The sequence below is a fragment of the Lactuca virosa genome, chromosome 1 (genome assembly GCF_052849685.1).
Source record: "Lactuca virosa cultivar CGN04683 chromosome 1, Lactuca_virosa_CGN04683_v6, whole genome shotgun sequence".
NCBI classification, from domain to species: Eukaryota; Viridiplantae; Streptophyta; class Magnoliopsida; order Asterales; family Asteraceae; genus Lactuca; species Lactuca virosa.
The window spans coordinates 114059635-114080898 of NC_136426.1; the positions used below are offsets into that span (position 1 = coordinate 114059635).

The 21264-nt window shown below is 37.0% G+C and overlaps 2 protein-coding genes across 2 annotated transcripts; one reads left to right on the plus strand and one right to left on the minus strand.

Annotated features, from left to right (window-relative positions):
• Nucleotides 1-9815: 9815 nt before the first annotated feature.
• Nucleotides 9816-13326, plus strand: LOC145119303 (uncharacterized). The gene is made up of 4 exons (XM_079054943.1): nt 9816-9912; nt 9955-10091; nt 10204-10470; nt 10705-13326. Exons 1-4 carry the CDS (start codon nt 9816-9818, stop codon nt 13324-13326), a joined length of 3123 nt encoding a protein of 1040 aa, XP_078911069.1.
• Nucleotides 13327-13664: 338 nt separating this feature from the next.
• Nucleotides 13665-16153, minus strand: LOC145106235 (uncharacterized). Its single transcript, XM_079043251.1, has 9 exons — nt 15758-16153; nt 15496-15682; nt 15265-15398; nt 15059-15171; nt 14740-14977; nt 14244-14399; nt 14059-14138; nt 13932-13981; nt 13665-13792 (listed from the first exon to the last, which is right to left on the minus strand). The coding sequence occupies exons 1-9, from the start codon at nt 16151-16153 to the stop codon at nt 13665-13667; spliced, it is 1482 nt and encodes a 493-aa protein (XP_078899377.1).
• Between the last annotated feature and the right edge of the window lie 5111 nt (nt 16154-21264).

Sequence of the window (21264 nt, forward strand, 5' to 3'; positions counted from 1 at the left end):
TCTTCCCCCTAGCCATAGATTAACCACAAAAGTAATAGCACGTAGGAGGTCTTTGGCTATAGCTGAACCTTCTCCACAAAGGGCATCTAAAATGTGTTGAGCTCTCAACCCGTCCCTCGCACACGAGGTACCTTTAGGGAAGGATTTAATTCCCCCAAGGACATTGTCAACATCCACTACTAGGGGAGGTTCTGAAAATATGGTGTTGGGCATGGAAGGCGGTGGCTTGTATGGATGCTTATCCTCCAATGCCTTCATGGTATCACCCCCAAATGGAGCAACCCCCGAAGAACATAAAACTTTCACTGCTGCTGCAAAATGTCCATCGGCAACCTTACGAAGACATTGTCTGACATTGGAGCTGCCCGGTGTTCTTTTCTCCTGAATGTACTCTTCTTTTTTATCTTGTTGCTGCAGTCTTGCATTGTGATATGGGCATATTTAGTTATAAAATTCATGCATTATCTTAATACTTTATGTTGTTTTTGTCTCATTTAATGAACAAAAGGTGCTTAATTAATTTAGAATTTCATTTTTCAGCAACAATGACATGCTCGGGTGGAAAAGGAAGCGGAACTAGCGATTGGAAGCTTGGATCTTGGATTTTGAAGAAAGAAGGATGTTGCTGGACAGCTTGACCCCTCGTCAGTGTTTTGGCCATATCTCATGAACCGTAACTCCGATTGACGAGATTCAAAATATTCTGAAAACTAGACACAATTTCGGACGACTTTCGTGTTTTGCAAAAATGCTGATTCCAAACGGACTCGACGAGTAGGCCATCAACTCGACGAGTCACGTCGAACTTTCGCAATTCTAGATGCGCTGACTTGCCGTGCATGGGTTTTAAGTGACGGACTCGCCGAGTCGGTCACTGGACTCGACGAGTCACCTCTGTTTTGTGAATATCTATATAAAGGGACTTTCAGATCGATACCCTGGCATGGAGAGAAACCCTTGGGGGTAAAGCTGCGATTAGAAGACCTGCTAAGGTGCTGGAAGCCAGAGAATCAACCCTAGATCCAATTTTGAGAAGAATCAAGGCAAATTCAAGTCCATTCTTACTTATTCTTTAAGTTGAACTATGTTTGAGTTGTTTGATTTCTTTTTTGATCTTAGTTTTACTGTAATCATGAGCTAAAATTATTATCTTCTGTTTACGATAGATGACTTTATGATTATGGTATGATTTTATGGTTAGGATTAATTTTATTTGGTAATATTGTTTTGTTAAGCTTGTTAAAGAACCTTATATGTTAACAATAACTATTTTCTGTTAATAAATTAGTAATTAAGTTGTATGAACATCTCTTAATTGCTAATCTCATATGATTTATGTGACCACATAGTTATATGTCTAGGAATAACGAATGTGAAACCAGTGACGGAGCTTGAAGTTATGATTTGGGGGGGCCGAAAATAGAATACGTATAAAAATTGAAGAACAGGGGGGGCCAAAGTCAAGTTTTATAGTTTTGGGCATAATATGTAACCTTTTCAATACTTATGGACTATATATAAAAAAAATTAGGGGGGGCCACAGCCCCTCCTGGCCCTATATATATGCTCCGTCCATGTGTGAAACTAGAATTAACTAGAAGATAGGTAAATTAATGTGTGAGCTTGTATGATATACCATCAACAAGAGGTTAATTGAATCACCAATTTGATTAGCTAATTACAAGTCTTACTTAACCCGAATCAATAAACTAGGAAACTCATTGGTTTAATCAACTGATCACTGCTTGAATTAATTTGTTTTCTAAGGATTAGTAATAGCGAACGTGAACCTAATCACACTTATCGGTAGCCAATGCCAATTAATCCATTGCACTTGTCATAAAATCAACCATAGGAATAAATGATTCGAACCTAAACAGAAGTCTCCTTAATTATTGAATTTAGTTGATTTTTATTTGCTTAGCTCTTAGTTTCTTAGTTTAAGTTTTAGTTAATTGTTTAAGTTTCTAGTCTTGCAAAACTAGAGAAAACCCCATTTCTATTACTTGTTTTATTTAGATAATATTAGCATTTATTTTAATTGTTTACCGTTCCCTGTGTTCGATACCCTACTTACCTGAACTAAACTGCTAATCGATAGGTACACTGCCTTTCGTGTGTTTGTCTTTGTGTTTAAGTTAGAAGGATTAAAACTAGTTCGTTTAACACACATCAAGTTTTTGGCACCGTTGCCGGGGAACGGTTCTAAATAGTTAATTTTATTTGCTAATTGTTATCATATATTTTTATTTTTTTTATATAGTTTCATTTTTATTTATTATGTATTTTCCAAATCTCGATGCTTTTGATGCTTTTCTTGAGGAAGAAGTACAGGAAATTGAGCAAGAAGATGAGGAGTGTGGATTGGATGAAGATTTGAAGAAATTTGATAGATGGTTAGATAACATCTTGTCTAACGATCAAGAACAATTTGAGTCACAAGAGCTAAAGTTACAAGATGAAGAATTTAATCCATAAAGAGATTTGGAGGAGCTGGAAAGGTTGCTAGCAGAGAGGTCGGATGAAGAACAAAAACAAGCTGAATTGCAGGAACCAACCCGTGGTTTGACCATTACCACGACATGGTCCCCTGTATTTCCAGTTTGTGTTTCGAAGAATGGGGTGACGATTCCAACTTTGGAGAAAGTTCTGAAGCGCGATCCATTTCTGATTAGTATCCGAGCGGTTCCAACCCTTGTCAAGATTCTTGGGTTACATGAATTAAAGCTCGATTGGACAATTGTAAAAGCAAAGAGCCAAATTTTACAAATTGGTCCAAAGAAAATATTCAATGCAACAGATGTATTGGCATTGAGTTTATTGGAAGTTTATTAAGTGGGGAGTCCAGCTCAAGACTCGCACAAAAAGAAGCGCTTGCGGGAGGCAACCCGTCATTAGAGTTTGCTTTTCTTTTTCTTTTAAACTTCTAGTATTTAGGGATAATTTAGGAATTTTATTTTGATGTTTGTTTTCATTTTTATTACGTGGTTTTGTCTTTGATCTTTGCAGAAGCTAGGGTGATATTAGAGCGAAATCTTAAAGCGTGAGGAATTAAAGTGAGGGTCGAGTCATTTACGAGAAGATTAGAAGACTTTGAGCGATATGTTGAGTCCGATGTTTATATTTGATTAAAAAGAGTCTCGTCCCTGAAGAAAATGAGGAATTGTATTACCTTGATACTCTCCTTGAACACAAAATTAAAGCTGAGGCAGAAAGAAGAAAAGACCTGATCAGAGTCAAGAACTCGTCGAGTGCATAATACTAACTCGACGAGTCCAAGCGAAAAATCACGATTTCTGCGAGTATAGCGATTCAACTCGGCGAGTCTCCACATAAAACTCAGCGAGTTGCTCATTCTTTTATCTTTGAGTCGACGATTTGATTTCATTCGACGCTGGCATTGTCTATATTTTTGAAGATCATTTTCCGAGCGTTTCCAAGAAGCTTTTTCCTATATATTTAGAGCTGTCAACCACACGAGATTTTGACGCCAAAGGCATGGATGAGCTGTTCCCATGCCAAAGTCATCTGAAGATGGAGCTCAAAAGAAGAAAGATCACCCTCGCAACTACTATCCCAGGGGAGTTTGTTCCAATTCCCTCTTTATTTTATTGTTCTTTATCATGCATAATATGCAATGGGGGACATTGCATAAATTAAGTGTGGGGTAGGGGGTTGGTTACATTAGTTAAAATTCTAGCTAAATTTTGAAATTTTTGAAATTTTTGCATTAAAATTGCTAGGGCTAATTTAGAAAATTTTGGTAAAGCAATTAGGGATCATGCTAGTATTATATTTGATGATTCTATGAAGACCCAAATGTTTAGTTGAGCCTATATACGTTATAGTGCATTTGTGGCCTCCTTTATTCTAGTGAAATCATGGGACAAAAACACAACCTCGCTTAGTTTGAGGGACGCAATATGTTTAGCATCGTGTACTTGAAATGTATCCAGGAAGACTACTACTTTAACCAATAAAGGTTGAAGTTGAGCACCCTTGCTTAAGCATGTAGGTTTTGAGTGAAAAAAAAAAGTGAGATACATGTAAAAAAAAGAGAGAATTACAAGAAAAGTTGTAAGAATTTTAGAGCAGTTAAAGTGAAGATGAAAAAAAAAAGCGTTGCGGTCTTGGCATAATGGTTGGGTTTGATTGGAATTATTTTAAGCAATGCTAGTATGCTAAAATTCAGTTTTGCTTGGGGGCAAGCAAAAGTCAAGTGTGGGGTATTTTGATATGGGCATATTTAGTTATAAAATTCATGCATTATCTTAATACTTTATGTTGTTTTTGTCTCATTTAATGAACAAAAGGTGTTTAATTAGTTTAGAATTTCATTTTTCAGCAACAATGACATGCTCGGGTGGAAAAGGAAGGGGAACTAGCGATTGGAAGCTTGGATCTTGGATTTTGAAGAAAGAAGGATGTTGCTGGACAGCTTGACCCCTCGTCAGTGTTTTAGCCATATCTCATGAACCGTAACTCCGATTGACTAGATTCAAAATGTTCTGAACACTAGACACAATTTCGGACGACTTTCGTGTTTTGCGAAAATGCTGATTCCAAAGGGACTCGACGAGTAGGCCATCAACTCGACGAGTCACGTCGAACTTTCGCGATTCTGGACGCGCTGACTTGCCGTGCACGGGTTTTAAGTGACGGACTCGCCGAGTCGGTCACTGGACTCGACGAGTCACCTCTGTTTTGTGAATATCTATATAAAGGGACTTTCAGATCGATACCCTGGCATGGAGAGAAACCCTTGGGGGTAAAGCTGCGATTAGAAGACCTGCTAAGGTGCTGGAAGCCAGAGAATCAACCCTAGATCCAATTTTGAGAAGAATCAAGGCAAATTCAAGTCCATTCTTACTTATTCTTTAAGTTGAACTATGTTTGAGTTGTTTGATTTCGTTTTTGATCTTAGTTTTACTGTAATCATGAGCTAAAACTATTATCTTCTGTTTAGGATAGATGACTTTATGATTATGGTATGATTTTATGGTTAGGATTAATTTTATTTGGTAATATTGTTTTGTTAAGCTTGTTAAAGAACCTTATATGTTAACAATAACTATTTTCTGTTAATAAATTAGTAATTAAGTTGTATGAACATCTCTTAATTGCTAATCTCATATGATTTATGTGACCATATAGTTATATGTCTAGGAATAACGAATGTGAAACTAGAATTAACTAGAAGATAGGTAAATTAATGTGTGAGCTTGTGTGATACACCATCAACAAGAGGTTAATTGAATCACCAATTTGATTAGCTAATTACAGATCTTACTTAACCCGAATCAATAAACTAGGAAACTCATTGGTTTAATCAACTGATCACTACTTGAATTAATTTGTTTTCTAAGGATTAGTAATAGCGAACGTGAACCTAATCACACTTATCGGTAGCCAATGCTAATTAATCCATTGCACTTGTCATAAAATCAACCATAGGAATAAATGATTCGAACCTAAACAGAAGTCTCCTTAATTATTGAATTTAGTTGATTTTTATTTGCTTAGTTCTTAGTTTCTTAGTTTAAGTTTTAGTTAATTGTTTAAGTTTCTAGTCTTTCAAAACTAGAGAAAACCCCCTTTCTATTACTTGTTTTATTTAGATAATATTAGCATTTATTTTAATTGTTTACCGTTCCCTGTGTTCGATACCCTACTTACCTGAACTAAACTGCTAATCGATAGGTATACTGCCTTTCGTGTGTTTGTCTTTGTGTTTAAGTTAGAAGGATTAAAACTAGTTCGTTTAACACACATCAAGTTCCAAAAACTTGATGTGTGTTAAACGAACTAGTTTTAATCCTACTAACTTAAACACAAAGACAAACACACGAAAGGCAGTGTACCTATCGATTAGCAGTTTAGTTCAGGTAAGTAGGGTATCGAACACAGGGAACGGTAAACAATTAAAATAAATGCTACTTGTCAACTAAGTTTTTAACTAGCTTGGCGATACCGTCTTCAGTCCCCCAAGTAGCTAAAGCGCTCAAGATATTACGATGTTGCAAAGACTTCCTGTTGCCAGACCTACTTTCTTGCCTATTCTTGGGCCTGAACACCTAAAGAGTACACCTAGGAAGAATTAACAAAGCAACCCACACTTCAACGGATCCGGTATGAGCAACCACCTTGGAAAGGGCTGCTTTCAAAGCCTGAGAGAAAGCCATACGACAGTTATGAGGGATGCTTTTGACAGTGGTGATAGGCAGCTTAAAAACACGATCAAGTAGTTGAGCATCCATCACCAACCCATCATTGAGGTCGGCTTCCGGTTCATTGGGTATCGGCTTTGGAATGCCAACAATATGCATGCTCATGTCATCAGCCCCGTCAATAAACTTAATCAAGCCACCCGGGTGGTGACATGAACGACTCAGGGCATGAAGCTTCATGCAATCCCCACATATCCATTGACCAAACTCCTTCAAAGTTGCTGCCACATACATAAACAATCCAATGTCAGAAGTAATAGCCTCCCGTAACACAGCTCTGCATTCAACTGTATGGAGGTGTAAGCTCTTGAGATGAGATATCATACGGGAAATCCCTTTACTTCCAACAATACCATTTGGGCAACAGTGAAACCCCCCGAAAAGGACACGACCAAGCCCCGCTCTCAAAGGAATGAGAGGACCCCATAAACCAACAAATAAAGATTATTTAAGCCTCAAGGTGAGATCCGAAATTAGAAGCACTAACCCAAAAGAAAAAGTGACACTCCAACAAAAGGCTGGAGTGTGCACAATTCTCCGTTGGGGATCCTAGTCCCCGATGGAGATGGAGATAATGATGAGAATTGAAACGAGGATTTAGGATAGAGATGGGATTAGCGTCCAATGTATTCCCCGTCCCCATTGTCTTCTCTAATTTGACGTTCCAAATACATTTAGACAACTTACAACATTTTTACCTTAATACGTATAGAAAAAAATTACATATATACTAATATACCCCATGTTGGGGCAGGTATTGTTAGTTCCTATTGTTTTATTTCTAGTAGGAATACTGTCCATATTAGGAAAAAAATGCCATAATTTTTTGGTTTTAAAGGTTGTCCATAATCTTTTAGTTTTTTTACTAATTTCTTGTTGGTTTCATTAATAATATTTTTGCTATTCTAAAAAAATATAAATAAATCTGATTTTTTTTTCTTTACAATGAGTTGCTTTTAGTAGGGGTTTAGCAAAAAACGAACAAATAAAAAAAATCGAAAAAACAACAATAAACCGCAACCGAAAAACCGAAACCGATGCAAAAACCGATGGTGCAGTTTATTTTTTTGAAAAACCGAATTTATTGGTGCGATGCGGTTTTTATCTAGAAACCGGACCACCAAAACCGAACCGCACCGCAAGCTTATTATTAAAAAAATAAATCGCTAATTTATATTATACAATTATACATATTATTTAAAAAACTAATAAATTCTAATTTATACATATATTATATATTGAACTTGACGGTAATTAGTAATTACGTATTAGGTTTAATATGTGACTTTGTATTTGTGACTTAATGATTAATGTGTAAAGTGTAAACACTATATGGGCTACAACTTGCAAGTTTGTAACTTCTAAGCACAAATTGATTTAAAAAAATGAGTTTGGAAATATGGGTTGCAAATGAAGTGATCAAGTAAACAACATAAAAACTCAAAATTACATCTTCTAAATGTGAAGAAATGAAATGACAACATGTCATACAATCATAAATCTTCACATGAACACCACAGTTAAAAAAATCGTACAGGTGGACATAAAAAACTGCACCATATGTTTGACACAGTTTAAAACCGAAACCAAACCGGTACAAACCGAAAGCGCACTCAAAAACCGCAAAACCGAACCATTAAAAAACCGCACCCAACGGTTTCTAGAATTCAAAAACAGCACCTTGTCGTTTGCGGTTCGGTTTGGCCCTAAAACCGCAACAAACCGCACCATGCTCACCCCTAGCTTTTAGTTTATACGATCCAGATAATATATGATAAAGATAATAAATTAGCAACCATTACTAGACGGTTCTTTTTTTGACACTGTATAAGTAGCGGAGATGCATATACTGGAAGAACACGGATGGACGGAAGTAAGGAGGCGAAAAACGACGGCAACCGCAGGCAACACGACGGAAGAGATCACCTTCTTCGTCACTAATATACCAAACGGAGCAATGAGGTTCGAATTCAGGAAGATCTTCTCACGTTGGGGAAAACTATCAGACATCTACTTCGGCGGGCACAAAGGAAAGAATGGAAAAAATTACGGCTTCATAAGATTCACCGGGGTACCGGACGCAAAAGATTTGGAATCCAAGCTGAACGGAGTAGCCTGCAGAAATAAAAAGCTCGAGATCAATATCGCTAGACACAGTCGGAAAACACAGCCACCACCCCCTGGGAGGACCAATCCTAGAACACGAACCGCAGCTTCAACCCAGATTAAGAACAGATCCCATGGCGGTGGGCACATAGACCACCGAACATACACCCAAGTCACAGGAAACCAAAACTCATGGAAAGTTACTAAGAATAATCCAGAAAATCACCAATCATCTACACCTGTTAGATTACATGTGGATGAAGACATGGATCGTTGGTTAAAAAATCCACACTCATTGGGGAAGCCAAATCTTTGGAACATCTTGGTCACATGCCGGTACTCATCTCCATTCACAGTGAACATAGCCCTTCAGTAAAGTATATAGGGGGGATGCTCGCATTAATCAGCTTCGAATCTACTGTAGACGCAAGACAATTTCTAGAGAATGAAAGAAACTGGATTGACACCTTCAAATGGTTGAAGATGAGATCATCGGCAATCAATAAATTCGAACGGGTAACATGGATAAGGATTGTTGGTCTGCCCCTCAAACTATGGAACAATTCCAACTTCTCAGCCATAGTGGGAAAATTCGGGAAGATCGTGGTGCCTCCGGACCACATTACGAATCGTGTAGATCTCTCAATGGTGAAGCTTGCTATACTCACAGACAAGCTAACAAAATTCAATGAGGAAATTCTAGTGGAAGCCGAGGGACAGCCCTTTCACGTGGGAATCATAGAATATGAAGACGAACCATGGTTTCCTTTTAAATTCGACAATGAAGAACAATCATACGAAGACGTGGATATGGACATCAAAGATGGTTCAATTATAAGCGATTTCGATAACTCAGATTCCAACGTAGATGAAGACGGTGTATCGGATACATGGATTAACGACATGGAAGAAGGAGAAATCGCCCAGAACAAAACATCCAATCCCCCAAGCATTGGCGGTGATGGCTCACAGCCGAGGACCATGGCGGCCGGAGATGAGGCGCGATCCGAAACGCCGGCGAAGACATGCGAATCAGAAATGCAGGGAACAGGTATCGAGAAAGGGGGAGATGAAACGCCAAACAAGTCCCGAGATAACTCAAAAGATACTGACAACTTCGATCGAGTTTTCGCCCCCATCAACCTGATAGACCCGATACCACTCGACCCACAAAACTTGGGCCCATCTCGGAACGTTTCCTTCCCAGCTGTATTAGCCCAATCCGGGTGTTTTGGCCCATTCCCATCATTTGTATCTCCTCCACATCCAACGTGTCAACAAAACTCAGAAGACGGTCAACATAGCGACATGTTTTGCTCTTCCCTAAAGAGGCGTCGTCTTCATAGATCACCTTCTGGAGAAAACCTACAGCTACTCCCAACTTTCCCTCTAATACTAGACAACGATGATAATTAGGACCCACCCATAGCCTCCTTCCCCAATGGTGTACAGAAAAACGAATCTGTTAACCTAGATGTTGAAATGCCAGAACTTGAAGCAACAGCAGCCGTGGGTTCTCTTATTGGGTTCGAGATTGACTCCAACAACAGAATCCTAGCAGAAATACTTGGAGTATCAGGTGTAAATAATTCCCCTCAATGAATTTTCTTTCCCTCAATAGGTGGTGTACATAAGGCGGCATGGATCAGAAGATTAAAAAGGAAACACAAAGTATCTTTTATCGCAATTCAAGAAACACAACAACCAGACGCCAAGCAAATAGACGCAGTGACTTGCTGGGGCCACACTGGATTCAGAGTCAGTTACACAAACTCTACAGGAAGGTCTGGCGGATTATTAAATCTGTGGGATACCAAGTTTTTCACCTCTTCTGAAGTTATCTCCTCTCGCAATTATCTCATCAACATAGGATCATGGGTGGGCATTTCCACACCCTTCATACTCACCAATGTCTACGGACCCCAACCAACTCGTTAGAAAGCTATGCTATGGGAAGAACTTAAAGAAATCAAAAAAAACTAAAGAAGGCGTGTGGATCATGATGGGCGACTTTAATGCTGTTCGAAGGCCTGATGAGAGGTTCAATTCAATCTTCTGCCCTCACACAGCTAAAGATTTCAACAAATTCATTCTTGAAGTTGGTCTCTGGGGGGATACAGATTCACATGTTGTCGATGTGAAGGGATCAAACTAAGCAAATTAGACCGGTTCCTGATTTGCCCGGAATTTTTAGATATAGCTCCAAAAACGACTGTAACTACACTACCTAGAGAGTTATCTGATCATAGTCCCATATTACTCTCAACCATTACCCCTTACTTTGGCCCCCCTCCATTTAAGCTCTTCAATTAATGGCTTCTGAGAGACGGTTTTGAGAAGGCGTTCATAACTGGCTGGAATAACTTCATAGGATACGGAACCCCCGATCAATACATGGCTGCAAAAATTGAGACACGTCAAAGACGCACTAAAGAAATGGAGAGCAACAGAATATCCAAAAGAAGAAGCTGCCCTGATCAAGTACAAAAAGGAGGTAGAGCGTTTAGACCATGAAGTTGAATCAAGAGCACTTAGTTTAGAAGAGGCGGTGAAAAGAAGGGACTACTTCAAGAAAATCTCTGAACTGGAAAAACTTAAAGCTGTGGACATGAAGCAAAAATCACGGATCAAATGGGTTGTCGACGGGGACGAAAATACCCGCTTCTTCCACGGTCAGGTAAACAATAACAACCGGAAAAATGGGATAGACGGGCTCATGATTAACGGCTCATGGTGTACTGATCCTGAGAAAATCAAACTCGAAGCCTTTAATTTCTTTGCAAACAAATTCAAAGAAAAATGGCCTTCTCGGCCGAGATTAAATAACAATCATTTCAAACGGATCACCCCAGCTGATTGCCAAATGCTTGAAGCACCCATCTCACTGGAGGAAATCAAAGCGGCGGTGTGGGCATGTGGTAGCGAGAAAGCACCGGGACCTGATGGATATACATTCAAATTCATAAAGAAGTATTGGAACGTGTTGCTGGGAGACATCGTTGTTGTAGTCAAATTCTTCGAATATCACGGGAAACTTGATAAGGCGTGCAATTCATCATACATCTCACTTATTCCTAAGATCAAAGACCCCACCTCGCTTCGTGATTTCAGGCCCATTAGCCTCATCAGTTCCCTGTACAAAATCATCGCCAAGATCCTAGCTCGTAGAATAAGCAAAGTGATGGGAAAATGCATAGACGATGTGCAATCTGCGTATGTAGAAGGCAGGAGTATTCTTGACGGGCCGTTATTAGTGAATGAGATATGTTCTTGGGCAAAGAAGGAGAAAAAGAAAGCCTTGCTCTTCAAAGTGGATTTCGACAAAGTATTCGACTCCATAAACTGGGGATTCCTCGAATCAAACTTAAAAATCATGGGGTTTGGTGACAAATGGAGGACATGGATCAAAGGCTGCCTTGAATCATCCAAAGCATCCGTCTTGGTTAATGGGAACCCGACAAAGGAATTCTCAATCTCAAAAGGGGTTCGGCAGGGGGACCCACTTTCACCGTTTCTCTTCATCATTGCAATGGAGGGACTAAGTGCAGCCATGAAGGCCGCTTGCGAGATCGGTGTCTTTCATGGATTAGCTCTACCACACGAGGGACCAACCATATCTCACCTACTATACGCGGATGACGCATTGTTCGTCGATGAATGGTCTAAAAGGAACATAAAAAACCTCGCTAGGATTCTAAATTGCTTTCACGTATCTTCGGGCCTCAAAGTAAACTATGATAAGTCCAAGGTGTTCGGTATAGGCGTGGACATGCATGAAGGTTCCAGTTGGGCGGCGAACCTCGGTTGTAAACCATCATCTCTCCCATTCACTTACCTCGGGGTTCCTATCGGGGCGAACATGAACATATCCAAAAATTGGAAACCGGTGATAGAGAGATTTCAGAAAAAGTTGTCCACTTGGAAAGCCAAGACGCTATCGTTCGGTGGCAGACTAACATTAATACAATCGGTATTGGGAAATTTACCAAGCTACTACCTCTCAATCTTCGTTGCCCCGGATGGAGTAATAGAAAAGTTAGAAAGCATTCGCAGGACGTTTTTATGGGGAGGTTCAGAGGAAAAAAAATGCATTCATTGGGTCTCTTGGGACAAAGTGACAGTCTCTAAAGAAGACGATGGACTCGGGGTCATTAGTCTTAAATCGTTAAATATTTCTCTTATTATGAAGTGGTGGTGGAGACTGAGGACCGAAAAAGCAGCTCTTTGGGCCAATGCTATAATTTGCATGCATAATCTAAAAAATAAACCTGATTCATGTTATGCCAGTAAATATATACCAGGTGCTTGGAAAAATATCGCAAGTATTGGCAAACATCTTCAAAATAAAGACATTCCAATAGTTTCGGTGATATCCAAAGAATTATCCCCCATCGGTGTTGAATGGAAATGTCCTTTCACGGAGGACGGAAATTATTTAGTGAATGCCCTTCGGAAAAAATTGGAGCTCAACCCCAGTATAAACATTGGACGATTCACGTGGCTAAAGGAGGTCCCATTAAAAGTTAATTGTTTCATATGGAGGGCCAGACTGGGCAAAATACCTACTGCTGCTGGCCTCTTATCTAGAGGGGTAGTTTTGGAAAGTCCAATTTGCAAACAATGCGAGGAAGTTACTGAATGTTCTGACCATGCTCTGATTGGATGCAAATATGCGAAAATGGTCAAGGATGGGGTCTTTCAATGGTGTGGCGTTCCCACGGACGAATTCAACACAATAAACGACATGATCACATTCGCAATGTCACGTTTCGATTGCCCGAAAAAAAGGAGACTGATTATGGGAATTTGCTATGACATGTTTTGGAGTATATGGAAGGCAAGGAATGATAAAGTCTTCAACAACAACCGGTTACCTCCTTCTAATCTAGTAGACATTATCAAATCTACCACTTACTTGTGGATTAAAAATAGGGGTAAAAATGTCAACATTGATTGGTTAGCTTGGTGTAGTTGTCCGCTGCTTTGCTTGTAACCTGTTGTCTACTTCTTGTATTTTTCTTTTTCCTCCTCTAGTCACTTGCTAGAGGTTGGTTTTTATTTTATATATATATATATATATATATATATATATATATATATATATATATATATATATATATTTGCCGGTTCAAAAAAAAATCCCTTTTTTGAACGGCGGGAACCATCCTTAACTAATTCATAAGAGTATGTGTCACAATTCTTGATGCATTAAATCATTAATAACCATAAATCTCAATAAGTTTTCATCGCATTTAAATGATAAGAGAACAATAAAGGATAAGAGAATTGTTCTAGATAAATCTTTAATGATTGTAAATCTTTTTGGGCGAGCTAGTTAGCATTGGCGAACGTATACTTTGAGAGCCACCCTTCTATGATGTTGATCTCTTTGTTTCGCTGTTCAACTAACCAGTCCGGATCCGTAGTCATAGGAGTTAAAAGATCCGAGCAATGGTGTCCTAAATCACATGATAACGTACAAAAATAAATAAATAAATAAATTTATCAGGACTAAACCAAATAGTTATATGAAATGAATAACCTTATTATATGTTTTTTTTGTTTGAAACAAATATATATAATGCATAAAGAATTTACCTTCTTGTGTATAAATAGCGACAACTGTATCTGATATGTTTTGAAGAACACTGCAACAAAAACAAAAGTTAGTATTTGAACGAGGTATTAGCGTCACATGAAGCCTATGAGGTTAAATAAAACTTACCCTCCTGAACTATATGGGTCTCGTAAACCATTGGAGAAGATAATGTTGCTTGCGAACTTTTCAAGGACAGTTTTTATACCCTAGTAGCAATATATGGTCCAAATATAAGATAAAGATTTATTATATAAAAATGGTTAAACTACAAATAACAATATAAGGAACGACTGAATTGATAATTGACATACATAACCCCCGAATTCTATAGGAGCCCAATAAGGTCTTGGGGTGACACCAAAGACTTGTTGGCATTCCTTTGTGTATTCGCCCAAATTGAAAGGGTCTGCTTGGAACATCGTATCATTTTCTCCTTGTCCCATCGGCATTACCATTTCTGTACACGACTTTGTAATGAAAAGAAATAGTCAGACCATAGTTTAAATGTCACAAAAAGAGGTTCTTATATATAAAATTTGTTTGAAGTCTTGTAGGTAGCTACGTCATCGTCATATTTATGATGTGTTACTTAATATTTTGGTGGTGGTTATTGGTGTCGCCTTTGCTACTTGCTTGATAGTATTTAATACATTTTGGGTAACGCATGTCTCATTTTGAGATATTGGAGAGATTTAGTGACAATATTTTGGTCTCAAAAACGTTTCAAAAGGAAAAGAGACATGCATAATTGCACATATAAACACCTAGAAAATCTACATATTTTAAAACACTTATTCGATTGTATACCTGCCAATCCCATCCGGATTTTTTGTTGAATCCCATATCAAATAAAGTTATGCAACCTGTTTCAGCTACACTACGATATCCAGCCATGATTCTGTCAAGGATGTAAGTTTGTTCTCCAGCAGCATCCGTTGCATTGCAAAATGTTTGTAAATAGCTAACTGTAGGATCATCATATTGAGCCATAACGTCGTATATAATCTCCAAATAATACTTTAGAACTTTAGTCGTGTTCACAGGCCTTCAAAACACGATCATTATTTTAGAAAACAAATTACATTCGAGATGAATGATAATAAGAAATGTTGGAATTGTAACATACGTGCATGTGTTGAAAGTTTGGGAGAGATTCAACAGGCCCTGAGGTTGAGCACCAACTCTATCAATTTCAAACCAAGATTCTCTTATGGTTTTGTAGCAACTCGTGCTTGTACTCTGCACATCAAATTTAGTTGTCTTAATTATTTGTGGCACGTATAGTAGGCAATGATTTAAGGAATAGAATGAAATATTTTGGTGTTTACTTACATTGAAGTCTTTTGAAACAATAGAAGCATAACCGTTTTCAGGAGTGAGGCCCATAAAATAGAGGATTGGAGCTGAAACCGCCAATGCTCCGTAAGCAGCATGTGGATATTTCAAGCGGAACCACGAAGCAAGCACTAAATTTGAAAAAATAAATAAATAAATAAACCTCATTTATTTGATTTATACTTTATCTATCATTGAGAAAAACAAATTAAAAAATAACGGCCTTACTTCCACCATACGATGCTCCAATAGCTATGACTGGACAATGTACTGCTGACATGTTTCTTTTAACATCAATGATTATTTGAGCGTAATCTGCTAAAGCTTGCTCTGAAGTAAAGTATCCAAGAGTGCTAGCATTTTTATACGCTTCGTCATAAGACCCAAATGGCATGGAAGTACCATAATAACGATGCTGCAAATATAGAAGTCATTAATGCAGAAATGATTAATTTACTACCCGATATAGCAATATTACAAACAACCATACCTCAATGTAGACCAAAAGACCTTTAAATCGTGAAGCAATCACGTGCTCGAACCCGTTATATTCTACATCTCCCATGATATCAGACTCCGCACCCACATAAAGAAAGATCGGGGAACTGTTAGTGGGTCCACCCCAATATTTACTATTCACCACATAACGTTGTTGAAAAGTCGTGTAACTTTCGGGGTTAAAATTGAAGTGATCCAGTGTTTGTGTGTAGTTATAAACCTCATACTCTTGTGACTCGTTTATACTTTCAGAATCAACTTTTGCTGTCAAAAAACTATTTTTAGCAATTAACTTGGTTGCTCGGTAATGTTTTCCCGACACACAAGTTAGTGCTATTAACACAAATAAAGACAAGTTCAAGAGGAAAGAAAGATTTAGTTGGGTCATTATTGTTGTAAATAGAGTACAATATTTTCGTTCCTCTCCTATTCAGCTTAAATAGTTGAAGTTGATTGCGTTTTTCATAAATAGTAATTGTCAAAAACGGAGCTTTGGACTTGTGTATTTGGAGAGACAGGATTGAAGTTTGTACTTTCTGTAGTGTTATTGGCTATGGACTGTTAGTTTTTTTTTTTTTTTTTTTGAAACGGCCAATTCGCACTAAAATATAATGCTGAGGTCAATCAAAAATGGAGACGGCATACATTTTTTTCTTATCGAAATTAGCTTTGCAATAAATACCTGTACATTCTATGGTGAATTCAAGTTGGCCGACTTTGAAATGAATCAACTTCGATATAACATAAGCTAAAACACAAAAACGAACATCGAAGTTTCAGCCTTGTTAAGAACGTTGGAGATGAAAATCAACAACACTAGTACGACAGAGTTATATTCGTTTTCCGTCAAACGATAAAGTTCTTTCTTGTGATATATATATTGTCTTCAATTAGTATTAACTTTTTCTTAACAGTTGATTTTTTCATTAAAAAGTTAGCAAAAGGCTAACAAAACATAACGTACAAATCGCCAAAATTAGGCTTTTTTTTATAATCAGCCAAATATATTAGAATAAACGACTTTAGCAAGAAACTAGAGCAAAAGAACAAAAATTTACAAAAGGTAAGACGGGCATTGTAACCAACACATCCAATTTGTAGAGCATTTACTATTTCTATTACAAAACCACAATAAATAAATAAATAAATAACTCCTTTATTGAATCCACCATATATATGTCCATATCATCATTTCTCATATTTTTTCCCGCAAAAAGTTTATCGTTTCAAATATACCAAATTGTAGTACAAACAATGTCGTCAACAATAAACTAATTCCTTTAGCATTCCAGGAAGGCGATCGATAAAGTCAAACAAAGTACTACATGAATCAAGAATCGGATGGTAGACATGAAATCATCGGAATTTTTCATTCCACCTTCTAAGGTTTAATAACTAGGCTCCCTTATTAATACTTATTTTTCTATTACGATACACAACCCAATTATAAGAATAGTGAATAACACTATCAATTAATGAACTCCTTCGAAGAGTGATCTTTGAACATAATACTATTCTTGAAATTCCAAAGATTCCACTATTTAGTCATAATGATCAACTCTAAGGCTGCCCTCTTCCTTTTGGAAATCTTCACACCATCAATCCAACTTACTACATCTTCCAAAACCAACCAACTCAATATAATAATATCACACCACTTTGCAACGAATGTCCACATCTCTACCGCTAGTTCACATAATATATATATATATATATATATATATATATATATATATATATATATATATATATATATATATATATATAATTAACATCTTCCATACCGGAGTTACAAATCGCACAAATGATGGAAATAATGTTAACTGGTTTGCCCAATATTAGTACGAGTAGGCAACTTATTTAATCAACAATGCCAATTTAAAATATTCACCTTCCGTGGAAGGTACATGTTCCACCTAACTGTAATAGGACCATCCTAAAGAGATGAATCATCAATTATCTTTCCAACTTTCGATAGTGTAAACTCTTCCACGCCCCTTGTGTCCCAACCCCATTTATCCCTAGAATCCGAGAAAAGTGAAACCAAGAAGCATGTCCTTCAATTGGGCTGTTAATTCACAATCTCTCCTTCAATAGGAAGTCTCCAATTCCATTCCCAAGTACGAACATTACATCTTTGATCAATTTTACAATTCAACTCGGTTTCTAGTAAAAATAAATTGAGTCATGAGAAGACAATTACCAATCCAATGATATTTCCAAAATAACATATTATTTCCTATGCCCACCTTTTTTAATAACATCATGTGAAATCACTACTAGAAAAACAGCCTTTTACGACGCGCAACGCATGTCGTAAAACGCTCAGACGACGCGCAAATGCGTGTCAAGGAAGACCCTGTCATAACGAGAGACGACACATTTTTGCGCGTCGTCTATAGACGACGCGCATTTATGACACGCAATGTGTATCATTAAAAGCCCTGTCAAGAAAGACCATGTCATAAATGAAGATGACACACATTTTTGTGTATCGTAAATTTAAATGTTTATAAAAATATATATGTATATATTTATTAATTTTTAAATTAAATTTTCATTTATTGTCTCATAATAGAAATAAAATACCATATACAAAAAATACAATCCATTGCATAAAATTTTTTATCATACAATTCTATTTCTTACAATATATAAATTTGCATTCATCTAATCTACTCTGTGTTTTATACAAAAAATCTATTTCATGCCGCTTCTTCCATTTCTTTTATTAGCAGCTTCCATCATTAGTAGTACAACTAACAATTGAAATGAAGAATACAACACTTGTATATCTGCAAAAAACTTGAAAAAAACAACAAAGATTTAATGTTTATAAATAGCAAGAACATATTGAATGCATAAAATAACAAGAGCTAATAGGAAGTCATTTTCTATTCCCTTCTCAGTATGTGATGATTGGGGTTGTTGATTGCAACAATTAAGCATCTGCTTATGATGAAAGTAGATACCATTTCTCCAGTGACTGATCCTCGCTAAAGGGACAACAAGATAGTCTATGAATGTTATTACAAGTTTACTTAAGGTTAAATAATTAACACTTTAGCTCTGTGATTTGTAAAAGTGAGAAATCATTCAAACACATATAACCTTATAGTTATAGCAATGATGGTGAAAAAATGAACTATGGATTTATTGAGCATGTACCTTTAAATGATCAAGTTTGTCCACTACACCAAGGTAAGTACCAGGAGACTCTGTCTTACTGGACTCATGCCTTGTAAATCCACGAACATGCATTTCATAAATTACCAGATCTATTTGTGCAAATGATAGGGGCAGATCTCCTTCCCAGTCAAACTAAGTCAAAGAAACAAATACAAATCAAAACTGAAACAAGATATAGTTTGATGTGTCATCTGCCATGAGATGAAAAGTTATAAAATAAATATACTGAGAGATTTAGATAGAAAGAACTGACCAGTTTTATTGCGTTTATTGAGTATAAAATGTTTAATGAATTGTGTTTTATTGAGTATTTCTAACCGCTTGGACCATAAGGGAACTAGAATGCTCCATTGTTGCTTTGTGCCTAAACATGAGAGCTATGCAAGTTAATATTATTCCAATCTTTGGATGATGAGAACCTACAACATATGCAATGCATAAGAGTCAAAATACACATAAGAAGTAGTTGACCTTAAATCACATGTAGATTATGAACACATGTATACTAACCAAAACGTTCTTCAGTCACTATAAGTGCCCTTGTTAGTATCTCTTTAGCATCACTAAAGTTCCTGAATCACAAAACATACCTCATATAATGTAACCAAAGGTTTTGATTTAGAGTAAGAAGCAGTTTATGGTAAGGTATTGTTACTTTTTGACTTCAAGGGGACAAAAAGAAACAGGCTCTTAATGGAGGAAAAGAGAAAAAAAATAAGTCTGAAATACATGTATGATGTATGATGTACGATGTATGATGTATTACCCCATGTGTGACTCAAGTTGTCCTAAAGCACAAGTTGCTGCCAAAAGAATGTCCTCCCATACCATGTTTCCAGTAGCCAAGTTATATGGATCACTATAATCTTTATTTTTTGGTATCCCTTTGATTACATTCTCATACAACTTTTTTTCAGTTTCAAAATCCCGTGTTGTATGCAAGAACTCAGCATATGACAAAGCATCATTCCCTACATAGACATTATTGTTTTTTTATAACAATGTTCTTGATATGAAATGAGGCATGAGTTGCAAGAGTTTACCAATTCCCAAGTTATCTTCAGCTCCAGTAAAACAAGATTGGGCTGCATAAAGAAAATGTTCCATTAGATTATCATACAAACAAGAAGATGCAACTATCAGAAATCAAGGACATACACGAATCTGTGTTGCCCTGAACAAGCTCTGTAAGCCCTTTTAATGCTCTTGCACGAGCATTTAATGATCCAAATCCATCATCAAGTTCCGTTTTATTAGCATCTAAATCATTCAAGCAAACATCTGCTATCACTGAAGAAGTATCATCCTATATAGGGAACCATAGCCAGATATTTACGTACCCAAAGAACATAGAGAGTTTATGTATTTGAATTTGGATAGAAGATTGAAGCACAACACAAACAGACAGTGCTTACCTCTCCTAATTCCAAATAAAGTCCTGCAAGAGCTTCCATAGTAGCCACTAAACCAAATCATAGAAATAAAAATGAACTTCGTAAATTTTTGACACTTGATCAAACTCGGATACATGAAATGCATTCGGTGTTGCTTTGAATTACCTCTAAGAGGGAAAGAAGAAACTTTTAGGTCCTTAATGGTATTCAAGTTCTCAATAGCTTCAAGAAAATTGCCTCTGTAAATAGAAAGAAGCAACAGATTAAATGGATGACTTAAATTTAAACGCTTCTACTCAGATAATTGAACTAATACTCCCACTGTGAATGCGTATGGATTAAGAAAGGAAAAAATTACCTCTCATACAAAAGGTTCGACATCGCAAGAAGAACCAATCCCTTGAAATTACCATCATGCTGATTGGATTCACACTGTTCTAGCATGTCACACCCCCAAACCAAGGATGGCGGAAACGTCCGGGGGTGGCGGACTTCATGTGTAGTATCATAACAACGAGTATAATAGTGATCAAAGCAAATAAAACCATCATAAATATAATTGAAAAAGTTACATCATAGTATGTGATTACCTGTTTCAAAATCAATTACATTATGATGACAAAAATGAAAAGTTTGACGTCTTAACGTCCCATCCCCAAAAGCTGTTGATTACCTGTTTCACTGATTTCCTGAGAATACAAGTAGTTTTAAAAAAAAAGTGTCAACAATTAAGTTGGTGAGTTCATAAGCTTTTGAAAGTAGAGTTGAAAAGCCTTTGCTTGTAATAGTATTGTATAACCAAGAAAATCCAATGTTTTCCTTGAAAAGTGTTACGTAGTCTTAAATCCCAAGACCGAATGTAAGTGTAAGTTTTGTACTAGTAATGATATGTGTAGTTTTAAATAAACAAAACCCA

Coding starts and splice junctions, on each gene's coding strand:
- LOC145119303 (XM_079054943.1), top strand. CDS start 9,816: ATGCCAGAACTTGAAGCAACAGCAGCCGTGGGTTCTCTTATTGGGTTC. Junction 9,913..9,954: donor AGAAATACTTGGAGTATCAG/GTGTAAATAATT, acceptor TTCCCTCAATAG/GTGGTGTACATAAGGCGGCA. Junction 10,471..10,704: donor CAGATTCACATGTTGTCGAT/GTGAAGGGATCA, acceptor ATAACTTCATAG/GATACGGAACCCCCGATCAA.
- LOC145106235 (XM_079043251.1), bottom strand. CDS start 16,153: ATGACCCAACTAAATCTTTCTTTCCTCTTGAACTTGTCTTTATTTGTG. Junction 14,400..14,739: donor AATCCGGATGGGATTGGCAG/GTATACAATCGA, acceptor TTCATTACAAAG/TCGTGTACAGAAATGGTAAT. Junction 14,139..14,243: donor CTATAGAATTCGGGGGTTAT/GTATGTCAATTA, acceptor TATTGCTACTAG/GGTATAAAAACTGTCCTTGA.